Raw genomic sequence first — 19076 nt, forward strand, 5'->3', positions numbered from 1 at the left:
TGTGGCTCGAGGGGATGGTTTTCTTTAGGTGTAGCATGTCCATCAATTCTGGGTTGGACATGGCCTTGTATGTCAGGCAGACATCACCTCTGAGTAGGCGGTATGCAAACGAGTACAGCTGGAGTTTCTTCAATCGAGCTGCATAGGGCATCTGCTTGAGGCCAGTGTTGCTCTTGGTGAGGTACTTCTGTGGTCTTTCCAGTTGTTGCAGGTGTCTTGTAAGGTACATCCCAAATGGGCATTGTACTCTGATGGGTCTGAGTGATGTGTACAGGGGCCCAATGACCTCTTTCGATCTGGATGCAAACCCTTTTGTGATTAGGTGGGCCACATAGGATTTTCTAACCACTTTGACAATGTGATTATCAAAGGAGAGGTTACTATCTACTTGGTCCCCAGATCCCTTGTGTCTTCCATATTTAGGGGGCTGCCACCTATGTGGTAGTTTGTGGGTACTTTGTTTTTTCCAAAGGGGATGACTATGCACTTTGGCATTTAGCTTGAGACCATGGTTTTGACACCAGGTATCTGTCTCAGTGAGACCCTTTTGGAGGATGTCTGTGTCAGCCAGAGTCAATTATAGCCCCTAGTTTACAGTCATCTGTGAACTTGGTCAGCCATAGTCTTCCTGTGCTTGCCTGTACCTCTGAAAAGTATATGCCGAACAGGAGGGGTCCTAGGACTGAGTCCTGGGGAATGCCACTTGTAACAGGTTTAGTCAAACCTTGCTCCGGCAACTCTTACCATGTGGGTTCTGTCCGTAAGCCAGTTGGCAACCGATCTCGTGACGTAGGGGTTTATGTTCAGGCTGGTGAGTTTGTCTAGAATACCTGAGTTGGTGAATGGTGTCTAAGACCATTGCGAGGTCTAGGTAGGCTGTGTGGACCACCTTTCCCCCGTCTATAGCCTTGGTAACGGTCTCAAAAGTCCAGCAGGTTTAGGAGGCATGATCTGCCCTTAAAGCCAAACTGGGTAGGGTCCAGTGTTTGGAGGTTCCCAAAGTCTTTGTTAGAGATCCATGATGATGTGCTCCATAGCTTTGCAGACCAAGCTAGTCGGGCTTTATAGGGCGATAGTTCACGGGGTCCGTTGTGGCTCCACCTTTGTGGAGCGGAATAATCGTTGCTGTGCGCCACTCTGTGGGCACGTAGTCTGTGGAGAGGCTGAGTTTCAACAGTGTGTTTAGGTGAGGGGTCAGTTCATCTTTGAACTGGTGTAGGATGCAGCCTGGGACACCGTCCGGTCCCATTGATGCTGTGTTTTTGGCTTTGGTGTGGGCTGTTTTAACCTGAGTGTCTCTGATTTCAGGGACACTACATTCTTCTGGTATGGTTATGGACCCTTTTGGGGGTGAGAGGGGGGTGAAGTTTGCATTGAACCTGTCTGCCAGGATGTTTGCTATATCGGTCGGTTCATTGTATTTTGTGCCATTCTGCACCAACTCCGAACAGATCTGAAAATTGCCACTTAGATTCTTGACCTAGCTAAAGAATGCCTTGTGGTTATCTTTGGAGTCCATGGCAATTTTTCTTTCGAAGCTAGCCTTGGATGATTTTGAGGGAACGTAGTTTCTTGCTGATGCTGATCAGGGATGTCTTCTCTTCTTGGGATTTTACTCTTCTGTACTAGATGTTCGTGTTACACTGCTGCAGTCATTACACTTGGGTTATCCTGCCATCAGGCAGTTCCCCAGTCGGCCTGAGTTCCAAAGTCTTGGTCCGGCAGTGCGACAGGGGTATATAAGATGCAGCCGACGCCATTTTCTCCAGTCTTTCTTGGCACGTGGTGCCCGAAGCAAAAGCAATTCGCAAGTGCAGGTCGGCCGACTCCTGAGATTTTCATTCCGAATCCAGAACCGAAGTCTTCTACAAAGCTAAGTACCCCGTTGGGGAAACTTTTTCTTGCCTCAGACCAATGTCAGTAAAAGTTAATAACTGTATTTCTTGTGGGAAGCAAATACCTCACAAGGATTTCCATTCTTATTGTATCCCATGCCTAGGCCCAGACCACGACGTCACTGGTTGTCAGTTTTGTGCTAGGGTTAACATGCTTACTATAAAACGTCGGTTTGATTTTGCCCGACATTATTTTGGCAGAAAATTCAATTACACCATGCCGTCGGAACCTCAGACGACCGGAATACATAAAAAGCACAAAGACAAGGACAGGCATCCGAGGCCCAAAACTGATAAAGCCTCTTGTTGGCCAGTCGCCGGTTCTCCAGTTTTCAGTGAGGCGTCTTCGCAGCCCCTGACGACTGCTTCTTTAGAACCACAGGCTGCCTCTAACTCCCACGTGGAGATGGCTGGGCCTTCGGACGCACAAGATTTTCAGCCTACCGAAACTAACCCTTCAGAGGGATCCGGAGTAGCTTAACCCGTAGTTTCAGAGGGTGTTTTCAGACCTACTCAGTTAAGCATTAAATCTTCTGCCAAGTCTAAACCTCCTTTAAAAACAAAGAAATAAATACAGCGTTCTCCAGGACAGGCTTCCATGCCTAAAAAACAAATGCTCAAAATGGCCGAAGACCCTAATCACACTGATCAGGGGGTCCCATCCCCCTCCTGATAAAAGGCCTAGACAGGATGCAGACTATGACTCATCCAACCAGGTATCCATCTCTTCAGATTAATCCTCAGACCTAGGATACTCTTTACCCCTTATGAGGATTCTGAGGCTGTGGAATCAATTCCATCAGCTTCTCCGCCTGAGGACTACTCCTTTGGGAAAACCTTACATACGATGAGGGAGCATTTCCATTGGGAAGGCCAGGATTACTCGGAATCCAAGAAAAGGCTTAGAGACTTACTTTTATTACGTCAACACAGACCCCTTGCTATTCCGCTAGTGTTGGATATTGTGGATGATGTGTATACTGAATCCAGCTTAAATCCTAATTCTTTACCTCCAGCCCCAGTTAAGCCTGACAGATAGTACAGAGTCCCTGACTCTCAAATTTCTTTATAAAAGCCCTGTTGCTGACACTGAAACTATTTCTCAGGGCCCCAAAGAGGTTAAGGCCTCATCAGCAAAGAATCCAGTCCCCTTTGACAGTGATTCCAGAGCATTAGACAGATGGGGGAAGAAAGTATATACATCTTCAACTTTAGCAATGAGGGCCTTAAATTGCCAGTTTCACATGCTAAAATATCAGCAATATTTGATGTCTCAGTTGAAACAAAAAATGCTTCCAGACTCGGATCCTCCTAATTTTAAGGAAATGCAGGATTTATTGCATGCAGCTGAACAAGTGGGAAAACATACTTTGCAATGTGGTTTTGATTCTTTAGAGGCCTCCTGTAGAGCAGCAGTTACAGGTTCTGTCATTAGAAGACATGCTTGGTTAAAAGAACATACGTTACCAGATCATGTTAAAGCAAAACTATTGGATGCACCTTTGCAGCAAGATGTGTTATTTGGAGTGAAGACAGAAGAGGTATTAAAGTAAATGGAGGATAAGGCAAAATCTATGCAAACGCTGAAGGATTTCTTGCAGGTTCAGCCTCCTCGATTTAGCAGAAATTGGCTAACAAAGAATTGGTCCTTTCCAGTTACAGACAGACCTCAAAGGGGCAGATACAGACGTCCAAGAGGTAGAGGTCAACCACAAGGTCCTTACAGGCCTCGACAATGGGGTGCATCAGGCCAGAAAGAAGGGGAAGACAGGCCCCAACCATTTATAAAAACAGCTTCAATGACTTCTCACTACAGCTGCCAAACAGTTCTCTTGGCAGCCCCCTTAGGAGGAAAACTGGCAATTTTCTATCACAATTGGCATATGATCACCAAAGACAAATGGGTTCTCAACATTGTATCTCAAGGTTACAGGTTCTACTTTCACACTCTGCCAAGGTTAAAAGGAATGCCAAATCTGCCACCAAATCAGTGGGCAGAGGCTCAAAAACAAATTACAGCACTCATGGACATGAGCTATTCAAAAGGTACCACCACAGGAGCAAGGACAAGGATTTAACTAGACTCTTTTTGGTTCCCAGAAAGGACAAAGCCTGGAGACCCATTCTGGATCTTTCTTCTCTAAACACCTACCTGGATGTTCCAAAATTCAAAATGTTGACACTACAGCAGCTTCTTCCCATGCTGGGCAAGAAAGCTTGGCTCGCAACCTTGGACCTCAAGGAGGCATACCTGCATGTCCCTATCAGGCAAAACTGCAGAAGATACCTCAGATTCATAGCTGGTTCAATGCACTACCAATTCTCTGCACTACCCTTTGGCTTATATACTGCGCCCATGGTCTTCACAAAGTGCCTGGCACAAGTAATTGCATTTTGCAGACAGAAAGGAATTCAAATTTATCCGTACCTGGACGACTGCCTGATTCAAGCAGAGAGCAAGGACATTCTTCTAAAGCATCTGGCATTTGTAAAAAAGTTAAGTTGCCTAGGGTACACAGAAAACTAAAACAAAACTAGTGCCCTCACAAGAGATAATATTCCTGGGTGCCAGCTTGAATACAACGGCCCAGATGGCTTGTCTCACGCCAGACAAGCAAGGACAATTGACAATATTTTCAGTTGATGGCAACAAGAACCCAACTCCCTGCAAGAAAAATTCTGCAGGTCTTTGGTTACATGGCATCTTGCATACTACTAATTCCATATGCCAGACTGCATATGAGGAAACTACAATGGTACCGAAAGAGTATCTGGTCTCAACACTGTCAGTTTGGAAACAAGTTATACCACTAACTCCTTGCCTTCAACGGGAGTTTCGATGATGGGCTCAAGCTTGTCACCTCAACAAGGGACAGCCTTTCACTCAACCCACAGCCAGGCAAACACTGACAACAGATGCATCTGATTATGCCTGGGGAGCGCACATGGCAGGAAAATGTATTCAGGGCAAGTGGCCCGCAGAACGAAGGCATCTTCACATCAATCAAAAAGAGATGATAGCTGTACAAAATGCCCTTAATAGCTTTCAAGGTACTTCTGCATCCAGGACAACTACTACTAAAGACAGACAACACCACAGTTATGTGGTACATAAACAAGCACGGGGGCACTCACTCTTATCCCCTCTGCAGACAAGCCATGACCTTGTGGAACACAGCTCTAACCTATCAAGTTCATCTGCAAGCACAATTCCTGCCAGGAGAGAAAAACACACTGGCAGACGACTTGAGCAGAAACATCATGGATCCCCACAAATGGGAATTGAGTCAAATATTCAGAATGATAACACAAAAATGGTGGAGGCCGGACATAGGTCTGTTTGCATTCCCAATGAACTGCCAGCTACAGAAATTCTGCACAAGGACTTACCATCCACAAGCATGGAAAGTGGATGCCCTCTCAGCTGGAAAAAACTAAGTATATGCTTTCCCACCACTACCTCTCCTTCCAAAGGTACTCGTAAAAGCCAGACAAGAAGAACCAGAGATGATCCTGATTGCCCCAGACTGGCCACGCCAGCACTGGTACCCAATCTTAAAGAAGTTAGCACAAGGACCACCGTGGATTTTGCCTCAAATCCCACATCTTCTGACTCAGCACAGCAATCAGATACTTCACAGCCAGCTAAAGACTTTAAACCTGGCTGCATGGAAGATTCCTTAGTCAAGCAAGCAGTGCTTCTCACCAAAGCTGTTATGGATGTCATTCTGGAGGCCAGAAGGCATATTCCCAGGAAAGCCTATTCGGATAAATGGAAGAGATTCTGTGCCTGGAACCAGGCTCACAGCCTTGACCCTCTTGTCCCAAATATTCCTCAGATACTACAGTATTTAACTGAGATGCTGGACAAAGGCCTCTCCTTTTCATCCAAGATCCATGCCTCTGCCATCTCTGCTCATTACAACACGGATCCACCAATTTTCTCTAATCCCTTGCTAAAACAGTACCTCAGAGGGGCTAAAAACATAAGACCACCCCGTAGAGCACCTACTCCAACCTGGGACCTCAACTTCGTGTTGGAAAAATTAACTTTACCTCCTTTTGAGCCAGCTAACACAGCAGATTTAAAATATATCTCTTGGGAAAACTGCTCTGCTCCTGGCATTTGCATCAGCACAGAGTTTTGGAATTACAGGCACTAATGGCAGTGGAACCTTTCATCATTTTCCACCAAGACAGGGTGTCTTTAAGAACTAATCCTACTTTTATGCCAAAGGTGGCATCAAGTGTGGCTCTAAACCAAGCTATTCACTTGCCAACGTTTTATCCAAATCCACAGAATAAAGGGGAGAGACTACTGCATTCTTTGGACATACACAGGCAGTTACGCTTTTACTTGGACAAAACCAAAGCTTTCAGAAAAACTGAGCAATTAGTGGTAGCATATGCTGCAGGAGCACAGGGAAAAGCCATTTCAAAACAGACTATTTCAAAATGGATAGGACACTATACGTTTCTGCTATATACACCATGGCAAACCTGTACCTAACAGCATTAGAGCTCACTCCACCAGGGCAACAGCCACTTCAACTGCCTACCTCAGAGGAGTACCTACCAAGGACATTTTGGAAGCAGCAACTTGGAGTTCTGTACATACCTTCACCAAGCATTGCCATCTGCCTCTATACTCTAAATCCAGAGCTGGCTTTGCCACTGCAGTTCTGCAGGGCCTTATAGCCACCCCTAATGCCTTATAGAACCAGCCACCCTACCTCAGCTTTGGGATACTACCCAAGTGTAATGACTGCAGCAGTGTAACACAATGAACATAGTACAGTTTTGTACCTACCATAAGTGTAGATGATGGAGTGTGTACACTGCTGCTGTCCAGGTTACCCTCCCTCCTTCCCCTCTTACTTGCTGGTACGTACCTATGTCTTCTACCCTTTATTACCTATGGGGAGTATTTGCTGGTGACTGAAAGTTGTTGATTGCTTTTCTTATGTATGTTTTATCAGCAATTTGAATTGCCTACCTTTTTGGGGGCACCTGACATCTGGGGCAAGAAGAACTGAAGAAAATGGCGTCTGCTGCATCTTGTATACCCCTGTCGCACTGACGTCAGGGAGGAGGCGACAGCAACCGACGCCGGACCAAGACTTTGGAACTCAGGCCAACTGGGGAACCGCCTGACTGCAGGATAACCCAAGTGTAATGACTGCAGCAGTGTATACACTCAAACATCTACATTTATGGTAGGTACAAAACTGTTCTTTTCCTCCTCCTATTGTGTAGCTTGTTTATGGCAGGGGTCCACCAGACTGGTTTCCTTTTCTTGGAGTGAGTCTTGGCTTTGTTTGGGATAGCATGATCCATGCATTCTTGTAGGTGCCCGTAGAGTGCATTAGTAAAGGATTTTACAGCTTGGACAGTGTTATCCTTTAGCATGGGGGCTTTGAAACTTCCCACCTCGGTCTTAAGTAACGTGAAGTATGCTTTTGAAAAGTTTTTCACTGTGTTTCTTTGACCGGGGTGGCGGAATGTGAATATCCAGAGTGATTAGTTTATGGTCAGATCTAACCAGCGAGGGGTTGACGACCTGTGTGGAACACCGGTCGCCCATGTTGTTGATAACCAGGTCCAATATGTTGTCACCTCTGGTGGGGGTGTTGACCAGTTGATCCAGGGCATTTGAGTTTGTAAATTCTAGGAAATGTTGGGCGAGGGAGTTTGTACTTGAGTAGTTCTCCCAGTTAATGTTTGGGTAATTGAAATCACTTAATATCAGGGTGTTTGGTAGGATCTTACTTTCCCAGTGTTTCCAGGAATGCAGAGTGGGGGTCCTGGGACATGGTGGGTGATCTGTAGCAAGCTATAATTTGAATAGCAGTTTTGCCCGTTGTTAGTTGCACGTGGATGATCTCTGAAGCATCTTGCTGTGCCAGTAACTTGGAGGTGTGGGTATCCTTGATGAATATGGATAACGGTCCGGGTTTTGTGGCCGAAATGTATGGTACGAGTTGTAGCCTGGTAGTGCTGGGGTGCTCTCTGGAGCCTTAAACCAGGTTTCTGTTACTGCACATATATTGATTTTCTCCATACTAAGGAGTGCCTCGAGTGCATGCATTTTGAGGTTTAGACTTCTGGCATTGAGTAGCATTACCCTCAGTTTTTTGTTACTTGTGCTATTTACGGCGGTGGGTTTGTTTTTTGAGCCATGCCTGAAAAAGGCACTATGGGGTTGGCAAGAGCTTTGGCCAGTATTCGAAAGCCTAAGGGTGACAGGTGCAAGCCATCTCTAGCGAAACAGTGTGGCTTGTCGAGCTTGTTTCAGCAGAGGCCTGGGGAGAAAAGCTCCAGTATAATCAACAAAGTTTTAAATTTTTAAAAACATAAATGGTTATGTAGTACAAAACAAAAATCAACACTTATAAAAACTTGAGGAGGCTATCATAAAATGGTTAATGTAGTACAATGACAAAAAATCAATATGCATAGAGACAAAAGGTTATTTTATATTTAGCATTGTTAAAGTAGTGTATAACTTGTTGCACCATTTCTTTCTATAACTGATCAGGAAATAAGTGACTTCTGTTTTGAAAACTTTAAACTTGTTGCTAGATGGATTACAAAGATTATGCAGCACTGTAATGCATGTTAACACTGTAAAAGTGTTTAATGCATTTAGTTTATCAATGAGTTTTCATCGTCTGGGTGGTGTTGCTAAGTCTTATTTACAGATGAATGAGTTCTTACTAAACTTTTGTATTTGCTTAGGAGAAGAAAGGAAAATGAGGAAAAAGCACGTAAAAAGAAAAGGTTAAGGAGAAAAGAACAGAGACAAAAAGAGCGACAAGAAAAACGTTGCCTTCGTAAGCTGCAGGAGCTCCAAACTGCAGAGGAACCATGTAGTGATGAATGGGAAACAAGAAAATTTTTGCTGGCACAACGAAGGGTGGCATCTATTAGGCTTCTGACTGTACTTCTGAACAAGGTTAAGGTACAGTGGCTGTTTCAGTGCTATTTCCTTTCTTTGCTGATTGATGTTAAGTAATGTGTGGTACTTTATTTTACAGCTGTGCTGGATAAAAAGTGCTAGGTTAGAAATGTGAAGGCCTGTTACAACCCCCCCCCCCCCAACCAAATCTGATACTTAAGCAGTAAAGCATTCCATTGTGTTACTGTATTATGTGAGGGTCAGGTTTCTCTTCAGACCACTCAAGTTCCTCAAAAGATGAGAACTATTAAAATATTAATACTTTTGTTAATGTATTATTTTGTTTTTAATATAGCTGTACTTCACAAATACAAGCCTCCAGTGTTGTACAGAAACTGTTGGCATGTACGTTTCTTCACTAAGTAACTTTTCTTTTGAACATTTTTCACTTCATTAATCTGAACTCAAACTGGCGAGAGGCAGTTAGTCTAGTGAACCATGTTACAATAAACTATTACATGCAATTGCACATAAATATGTTGTGTGTTAGGTATTTAGGAGAAATAAATGTTCATTGTGTTTCACTGTTGCAGTCATTACTCTTGGGTTATCCTGCTGGCAGGCTACCCTCAGTCGGCCAGAATTCCAAAGTCTAGGTCCGGCATCGGTTGCTGTCGCCTCTTCCCTGACGTCAAGTTCGCCAGGGGTATAAAGATGCAGCCGACGCCATTTTCTTCAGTCTTTCTTGCCGCGTGGTGCCTGAAGCAAAAGCAGTTCACAAGTGCCGGTTGGCCGACTCCTGAGATTTTCAAATCCGAATTTTAGAACCGAAGTCTTCATTAAAGCTAAGTACCCCGTTGGGGAAACTTTCTTCTTGCTCCAGACCGATGTCAGAAAAAGTTAGCAATTGTATTTCTTGTGGGAAGCAAATACCTCATAAGGATTTTCAGTCTTACTGTATTCCTTGCCTAGGCCCTGATCACAATGTTGCTAGTTGTCATTTTTGTGCTAGATTTAACCAACGCACTATCAAGCGTCTGTTCGATTTTGCATTTCATTACTTTGTCGGAAGATTTAATTATATAATGCCATTGGAACAGCTGACAACCGGAGTTTACAAAAAACACAAGGACAAGGATAGGCATCAGAGGTCCAAAACCGACGAAGCCTCTATTAGGCCAGTCGCTGGTTCTCAGTGAGGCGCTTTCGCAGCCCCTGGCATCCGCTACCTCAGAGCCACAGGCCGCTACCAACTCCCACGTGATGCCGACTGGCATCGGCTTTTGAGGGTGTCTTCAGACCTACGCAACTGTATATTAAGCCATCTTCAGCTTCAAAGACTAAAGCAGCTCTAAAGACAAAGAAACCAGTACAGCATTCTCCTACTCGGACTTCCATGCCTAAAAAACAGATGCTCAAAATGGCCGAAGACCTAATTACTTTGATCAGGGGTTCCCATCCCCCTTCTGATAAGAGGCCTAGGCAAGAGACAGAGTATGATTCTTCTGGTCAGGTATCTATTTCCTCTGATTCCTCTTCTGAACAGGATTAGTCCATGCTTCCCTATGAGGATTCTGATGCTGAAGAATCCATTCCTTCAGCCTCTCCTCCTGAGGATTATTCTTTTGAGGAAACACTGCATACTATGAGGGAGCATTTCCACTGGGAGAGCCAAGATTATTCTGAATCTAAGAAAAGGCTCAGAGACTTTCTGCTTTCTCAGCACAGACCCCTTGCTATTCCACCTGTTCTAGACATTGTAGATGTGTTTTCAGAGTCCGGTCTGTCCCCTGACTCTTTACCCCCCCGCACCTGCTAAGCCAGACAGATAACTACAGGGTCCCGGATTCTCATAAATTCCTATATAAAAACCCCGCCACTGACCCAGAAACTATATCTCAGGGTCCCAAGGGGGTTAAAGCTTCCACTGCAAAAAACCCTGTCCCCTCTGATAGGGATTCTAGGGCTCTAGACAGACGGGGGAAAAAGTTTACACTTCTGCCACCCTGGCTGTAAGGGCTTTAAATTCAGTTTCATATGCTTAAATATCAGCAATATTTAATGTCACTACTTGAGCAGAAAATGTTGACAAATACTGAATGTTCAGAGAACAAGGAATTGCAGGATTTATTGCATGCAACTGAACAAGTGGGAAAGCATAGTTTGCAATGTGGTTTTGATTCACTGGAGGCCTCTTGCAGGGCCGCTGTTACAGGTTCTGTTATTAGAAGGCATGCTTGGTTAAAGGAACAGAATCTGCCTGATCATGTTAAAGCAAAATTATTAGATGCACCACTACAGCATACTTTGTTTGGTACTAAAGCAGAAGAGGTGTTGAAAAAAATGGAGGATAAAGCAAAATCCATGCAGACAGTCAAGAATTTCTTACAGGTACAGCCACGCAGGTTTAGCAGGAACTGGCCTTCTAAAAATTGGTCCTTTCCAGTTTCAGACAGACCACAAAGAGGCAGATAAAGGCGTCCCACATGCAGATCTCAGCACCAAGGCTCATACAGGCCTAAACAATTAGGTCCTCCTACCTCCAAAAGCGGAGAAGACAAATCACAACCTTACAGGAAACAGTCCCAATGACTTTCCTCTACCAGTTCCAAGCAGTTTTCTTTTGACAGCCCCCTTAGGGGGAAAGCTAGCACTTTTTTCATCAAATTGGCAAATGGTTACCCAAGACAAATGGGTCCTGAACATAGTGTCCCAAGGCTACAGGTTCCATTTTCGCACACTACCAAGGTCAAAGGGCATGCCAGACCTGCCACACAATCAATGGGCAGAGGCACAAAAGCAAATTACTGCCTTCATGGACATGAGGGCCATTCAGCAAGTACCACAACAAGAGCAGGGGCAAGGATTTTACTCCAGACTTTTCCTAGTACCCAGGAAGGACAAAACCTGGAGACCAATTCTGGACCTGTCTAAACTAAATACGTTTCTGGAAGTTCCAAAATTCAAGATGTTGACTCTACAGCAGCTACTGCCCATGTTGGGCAAGAGGGCTTGGCTCGTAACTTTGGACCTAAAAGAGGCATACCTGCATGTCCCAGTCAGACAGTCTTGCAGAAGATACCTCAGATTCATAGCTGGCTCAATGCATTACCAATTATCTGCACTGCCCTTTGGCTTATCTACTGCGCCCAGGGTCTTCACAAAATGCCTGGCACCAGTAATTGCGTTTTGCAGACAAAAAGGAATTCAGATATATCCCTACTTGGACGACTGCCTAATTCAAGCAGAGAACAAAGACACTCTTCTAAAGCATCTGGTGTTTGTAAAAAGATTACTAATTGGCCTAGGGTACACAGTAAATGAAAAGAAATCAAAACTAGTGCCCTCAAGAGGTATTCCTGGGTGCAAGCTTAAATACAACTGCCCAGATGGCTTATCACATGCCAGACAAGCAAAACAACTGACTACTTCGAGAAATTGGCAACAAAAACCCACTTATCTGCAAGGAAAATCCTGCAGGCCTTGGGTTTCATGGCATCCTGCATTCTACTAATTCCATATGCCAGACTGCATATGAGGAAACTACAGTGGTATCTGAAAAGTGTTTGGACTCAGCATTGCCACAGCCTGGAGACAGTAATTGCACTCATTCCCTGCCTACAACAGGAGTTTCGATGGTGGGCAGAAGCCTGTCACCACAACAAGGGTCTGCCATTCAGTTTACCCACAGCCAGACAGACAACGGATGCATCAGATTATGCCTGGGGGGGGCCCAAATGGCAAGAAAATGTATTCAGTGCACATGGCTTGCAAACCAGATGCATCTTCACATCAATCAAAAAGAGATGCTAGCTGTTCAAAATGCCCTGACAGCTTTCAAGGACCAGCTTCATCCAGGACAGTTACTGATAGACAACACTACGGTCATGTGGTACATAAACAAGCAGGGAGGTACACATTCCTACCCCCTCTGCAGACAAGCAATGACCTTATGGGAAACAGCATTGGCTTTTCAAGTTCACCTGCAAGCACAATTCCTGCCAGGAAAAACAAATACTCTGGCAGACGAACTAAGCAGAAACCTCATGGATCCCCGCGAATGGAAACTGGATCCACAAGTCTTCAGCATGATAAGGAAATGGGGATGCCCAGACACAGATCTATTTGCCTCCCCTCACAACTGTCAGTTGCAGATATTTTGCACAAGGATTTATCACAAGCAAGCATGGAAAGTGGATGCCCTATCATTCAGCTGGAAAAATCTAACAGTATATGATTTTCCCCCACTGCCTCTCCTTCCCAGAATACTTCTAAAGGTCAGACTAGAAAAGCCAAAAATGATACTGATTGCACCAGACTGGCCACGCCAGCACTGGTACCCATAAAGAGCATGTCTCAAGGTCCAGTATGGATATTGCCTCAAACTTCTCACTTGCTGACCCAACAAAACAATCAGATCCTGCACAGCCAACTCAGGACCTTAAATCTGGCAGCATGGCGGATAATGTAGCCATTCAGAACACTCCTCTTTCAAAAGCTGTTATGGATGTTATCTTGGAGACCAGGAAGCCCAGTACCAGATAATCTTGTGCAGAAAAATGGAAGAGATTCTGTGCTTGGAACCAGGGACAAGGCATTGACACGTCTGTACCAAATATTCCTCAGATTTTACAATACCTAACTGAGATGCTGAACAAAGGCCTTTCCTTCTCATCAATTAAGATTCATGCCTCTGCCATTTCAGCACATTACAATACGGAACCACCTATCTTTTCTCATCCTTTAAGGCAGTACCTCAGAGGGGCCAAAAACATTAGGCCTCCAAGGAGAGCAGCAATTCCGGCCTGGGACCTCAACTATGTTTTGGAAAACACTGCCTCCTTTCAAGCCAGCATCAACAGCAGATATAAAATTCTTATCCTGGAAAACAGCTCTGCTCCTAGCAATAACCTCTGCAAGGCGAGTATCGGAGTTACAAGCACTCATGGCTGTGGAACCTTTCATCATTTTTCATCCAGACAGGGTTTCTCTGAGGACAAACCCTACATTTATGCCTAAGGTGGTGGTGTCCAGTGTGGCCCTCAACCAAACCATTCACTTGCCTACTTTTAACCAAATCCACAGAATAAGGGTGAGAAAATTCTGCATTCTTTGGACATACACCGGCAGTTGCGCTTCTACTTGACAGAACTAAAGCTTTCAGAGAGACTGAGCAACTTTTAGTGTCATATGCTGCAGGATCACAAGGAAAGGCTCTCAAAACAGACTATTTCTAAATGGATAGGCCATTGCATCCTTTTCTGCTATTTACAACATGGCAAATCAGTGTCTAAGGGCATTAGGCCTCATTCCACCAGAGCAGCAGCCACTTCAGCAGCCTTCCTCAGAAGAGTACCAACCAAAGATATCTTAGATGCTGCAACTTGGAGTTCAGTGCACACCTTTACAAAGCACTTACCACTTGCCTCTCTACTCCAAGTCCAGAGCAGGCTTCGCCACTGCAGTTTTGCAGGGCCTCATAGCCTCTCCTAATCCTATTTAGCCCAGCCACCCATCCTCAGCTTTGGGATTCTACCCAAGAGTAATGACTGCAACAGTGAAACATGAACATAATAGTACAGTTGTGTACCTTCCTTAAATGTAGATGTTAGTTTATTCACTGTTGCAGTCCAGGTTACCCACCCTCCATCCCCCTTCTCTTTGCTGGGACTTATCTGCAGTTCTCAATCCTATACAGCCGTTTTGGTGTATTTGCTTGTAGATGAAGGAAATGTTATTTTTGTGCATGCATTTCTTATTGGTATATTTTTTTCAGCCTACCTGTTTGGGGCACCTGACATCTGGGGCAAGAAAAACTGAAGAAAATGTCGTCAGCTGCATCTTTTATACCCCTGACGCACTGACATCAGGGAAGAGGCAACAGCAACTAACGCTGGACCTAGACTTTGGAATTCTGGCCTACTGAGGGTAGCCTGCCAGCAGGATAACCCAAGAGTAATGACTGCAACAGTGAATACACTCTAACATCTACATTTATGGTAGGTACACAACTGTACTTTTCTAATACTCTTTTTAGAGGTATCTTAGAGACATCTGTGCACCTCGTAGAAGGAACCCCTTCATAAACATCAGATGTTTGTCATTCTCACTGCTGCAGTATCGTGTGGGTTGTATCTTGCCAAAGTTACAGTACCTGTCCAGTTTCCCAAAACTCCACGCAGTCACTGTAGCTGCCCATAGGCTTAATCCCTTTTGGAGGGAGCTACAGAAGCAGCCAGAGTGACTAAAAAAAATCTCCAGTACATTCTTACCATCTCACAAGATCCATCTCTGAGTCTTTTCTGGAGCAACAGTTTACCAAGGCTTCCTATCAGACAGATAAGACCCCTTTTGGGGACTCACACACACACACACACACACACACACACACACACACACACACACACACAATTTATAATATATTTGTGTTTTATGTATTTTTTTTTTTTAAGTAGTGGTATTTCACTTTAAGAATTATTGACTTTTCAGGCTTGCTCGTAGATGTTCATTGATTTACTGTTGTCTGTCTAGGGATTGCTTTTATTACCTTTGGGTTTATTTTTTGTTTACCTTTCCTTCTTTGAGTGTTTAGAGATGAAAAGTATATTTAAAGTAGATAAGTGGACATTTAAATAAATGTGTTTAATCCTTGATGTTAAGTTGTCTATCTCGCCTTCATTCTTGCTGGATGGGTTCGGAGCCGACCTCGGCTCCGACTCGGCCACTCTAAAAGCTCGAGAGTTGGTTCCACCGGCTCGAGGCTCCCCTTATATCCCACAATGCTAGGCGAGAGTTACCTCAGATCTCGTTTGCCGCTACAGCTATCGAGGTGTTGGTTTTCTACCGGTTCTTGGTAAGTGACTTTTCTTGTGTACTTAGTCTATTAAAACCCCTTTAATTTTAATATTTTTACGTATTTCCCTTAGTTTAGAGAAATTCTTATCCCCTTTCTTTAAAATTCCTGTTTTTTTCCCTCGAACTTTAAGTTCTTCCCTTGGGCCTACAGGCCTTTTTTTTCTTTCCCTAGTGGAGAGTGTGTGTTTTTCTTTTAAAAACCTAGTTAGTGGTTTATTATATTTTAAACTAGACAGGGTGTAATTAGTGTGTTTGTGACTGTGCGTGTGATTACACCTGTAGATATGTCTAAAGAAGCATAGGTCTCCGGATTCAAGAAGTGTGATGCGTGCTGTCAGAAAATGTCTCTCACAGACGCTCACACTTCTTGTGTCTACTGTCTGGGACTTTTGCACCTGCAGGACTCCTGTGCTGTGTGCCATGGCTTCAGCCCCAGGGTCCTGCAGGAAAGAAAAAATAAATTAATTTTAAGGGGCTTACTCAAGCCAGAGGATTCCCTTTCTGTATCTACAGGAAGCCCTCTAAGGCATCTAGGTCTTCGCTCCGACAACTGAGCCGAGACCTAAGGTTTCTAAACCTCTGTCTACATCGGGTCCAGCTGGAGCCGTTGAGTCTCAGTCCACAGTTTCTGTGGTTCCTCGCTCCGCTGGAGCCGAGGTATTAGAGTTCCGTGTCGGCTCCGACCAGACCTTCGGAGCCGACAACTAGGAAGAGGTCCAGGTCACCATCTCTTGGCTCCGTTCATTCGGCTCCAGGATCTCCCCTGCTGTCTGAACGAGCCAAAGATCTCACTCCTCTAGGTCATCGAGGCTGTCGGATCATGACCTTCAGAGGGTAGTGAGTCGACTTCTTAAGTCCGAGGCACTGGCCCAGATGCTTCAGAGCCCGACTCATCAGTCGATGCCTGCCCCGTCCATCAATATATTCCTCCTTCGACTCTCTTGAGCTCGAGCCGGGTCACGCCGAACCGAGACTGTGATAGCGCCTGAGCCGATACAATTGTCTTGGCTCCGTCGTGGCTCCGATTTCTTCCTTGGAAGAATCTCGGCGCCGGACTTCCTCGTCGGCTCGAGGGTGAGTGGCATCGGACCCTTGTCCGACCCCCTCTCCCTCTCGGTGCTTCGGCGCTGGTGAGTTCGGCTCGACATCGGCCTCGGAGCCATCACTGTCGGTGCCGAGGAGGTTCTTAGCTTCGGAGCGGGGACCTCTGGCTTTGCCTGACAGGGGTGCATTCGAGGTCATGCGGAGTGTGTTAGAGCCTGGCTCTACTCCACAGTCTGCTCCGTCCGCCCTCCCTCACGGTGCCTCAGGTCAAGTCGACTCACTCCCTCATCCCGGACCGCAGAGAGCCAGCTCCTCAGGAACCCCTGTGGGATTTCATCCTCTTCGAGGCCTCTCCTGATTTGGCAGAAGAGCCCCTCGGAAGAGGAAGTGTAAGAGGAAACACATTGACTCACCTGAGTCCATCACGCCTGACACAGATTTGGATGATTCTGAGGGTTCCCCGTTCCCTTCTGAAGATGTCTCATTTGCAGACATTCTAGAGATCCTGAAGCAGAGGGAAATTGGCCAGCCCTCAACCCTTTGGAGGATGAATCTGTGTATCTTGAGGCGTTTGGCTCGCCCTTCCACCTCCTGGGTGTCCCCCTTTGACCCCGTCATGCAGGTGGTTGCTAAGAAGGCATGGCCGGCTCCTGATTCAGTGGACCCCACTCCCAGGAGGCCCTCCAAGTTCATAACGCACCAGCAGACAAACAGTTCTTAACAAAAGGAGTTTCTGTGGATGCTATGGTGGTAGCTGCTGCCACTAAGAAGGAGCTAGCTGATCCTTCAGTACCTGTCCATCCACCTAACAAGCAATCTAGGTCCATGGACAGGTAGGAAGCGGATGTTCTCCAGCGACATTTACCATGCGTCGCTGAACTACCTATGCCATTTTACTCGTCTTCAAAGGGACTTGATCAAGGAAGCGAGTGAAATGTTAAAGGACCCGACAGCTGCGGGTTTTCAAGATAAGATGAACACGCAGCTGGCTACCCTTAACTCCATAACCAACTCCTCCATGCGCCTTCTTTCTTACGGCTGATGGAGCGAGTAGAGCCGAGGGACAGGTGTGGCCTTACGTAGGCATGCCTGGATGCGGCTATGCAATTTTGGACCCTTCAAGACGTCTTTCACTAACTCCCGTTTGATGGATCATCTCTCTTTGGTCCTCAAGTGAAAGAAACCTTGACTAGGTGCGAAACTGATGGCAAGACCCTTTCTGCCGCCGGAGTCCGTTTTCTACTCCTTCTAGGCCTTACCCCAAAGGCCAGAAAGGTGGAAAGATGTGGTTCCGTAAACAATCTCAAGGGACTTAGCCTGACGACAGAGTCATTTCCGCCAGAGGCAGAGCGGGAATAACAATGGTAGACGCCGCCCTAGGGGCAGGGGGTCCGCAGAACCAGGGCAATCGGGAAGCCTTCCTGACAAGCCCTTTCAGCATCCCTGAGGTGTTGCCCGACTGCCCACCTTCGAGGCAGTCGGGGAAGATTGTCACTGTACCCAGAAGCCTGGCTATCCCTGACTCAAGACAAATGGGTACAGTCCATCATTTCAAGGCTATTCTATCCCCTTTCTTCGCATTCCAAATCAATCAAAAATCCCTTCCAGATGTTCCACCTGCTCAAAGGGATCTAGCGGTTTTGGAGATTTCAAAACTGCTTGCAAAAGAGCAATTCAGCCAGTTCCAGCAGACCAGCAAGGATCCGGAATCTACTCAAGGTTCTTTTAGTTCCAAAGAAAACAGGGGACTGGAGACCAATTTTGGATCTCAGTATCTTGAACAGATCAGTCAAGAAAACAAGATTTCGGATGGTCACGCTGCAATCCATCCTTCCCTTTTGGGCAAAGGAAACTGGATGTGCTCTATAGACCTTCAGGATGCGTACTATCACATAAAATGAACAGACGCTCCAGAAGATTCCTCCGCTTCAGGCTGGGAACCAGTCATTTTCAGTTCAGGGCCCTGCCCTTTGGTCTCACCACTGCCCCCTGGGTGTTTACCAAATGCATGGCAGTGGTAGCTTCTCACCTGAGACTACAAGGATTCCAGGTGTTTCCATATTTGGACGACTGGCTCCTCACAGCTCCCACCAAGCATCTCCTTCTGATGGCCAGGGATTACACTTTTCGCATTTGTCAAAAGTTAGGCATTTCAATAAATTGCGAAAAGTCTGTTTTGTCGCCTTGTCGCTATTACTTTCATAGGCAAATCTAGACACAGTAAACATGTCTGCGAGACTAACACATCAGAGAATAACAGACATTCACAAACTGGTCTTACTCCTTTTCAACAACAACAGAATCAAAGCCAGGTTAGTTCTGAAAGTGTTGGGAATTATGGCGGCCATACCTCTGCTTCCATTAGCGAGATTCCACATGCGGAT

The 19076-nt window shown here is 45.5% G+C and overlaps 1 protein-coding gene across 1 annotated transcript in view; it reads left to right on the forward strand.

Moving 5' to 3' along the window:
* The window catches only part of LOC122789643 (A-kinase anchor protein 17B-like), a 699729-nt gene that overhangs the window by 563420 nt on the left and 117233 nt on the right, over positions 1–19076 (forward strand). Inside the window, exon 5 of the mRNA XM_044057053.1 lies at positions 8637–8856. Within this exon, the coding sequence (XP_043912988.1) occupies positions 8637–8856 (220 nt within the window). The remainder of the gene's footprint in view (positions 1–8636; positions 8857–19076) is intronic.

Source organism: Protopterus annectens, chromosome 15.part0 (assembly GCF_019279795.1).
Source record: "Protopterus annectens isolate FY-2018-M chromosome 15.part0, PAN1.0, whole genome shotgun sequence".
In the NCBI taxonomy this organism is placed as follows: Eukaryota; Metazoa; Chordata; order Ceratodontiformes; family Protopteridae; genus Protopterus; species Protopterus annectens.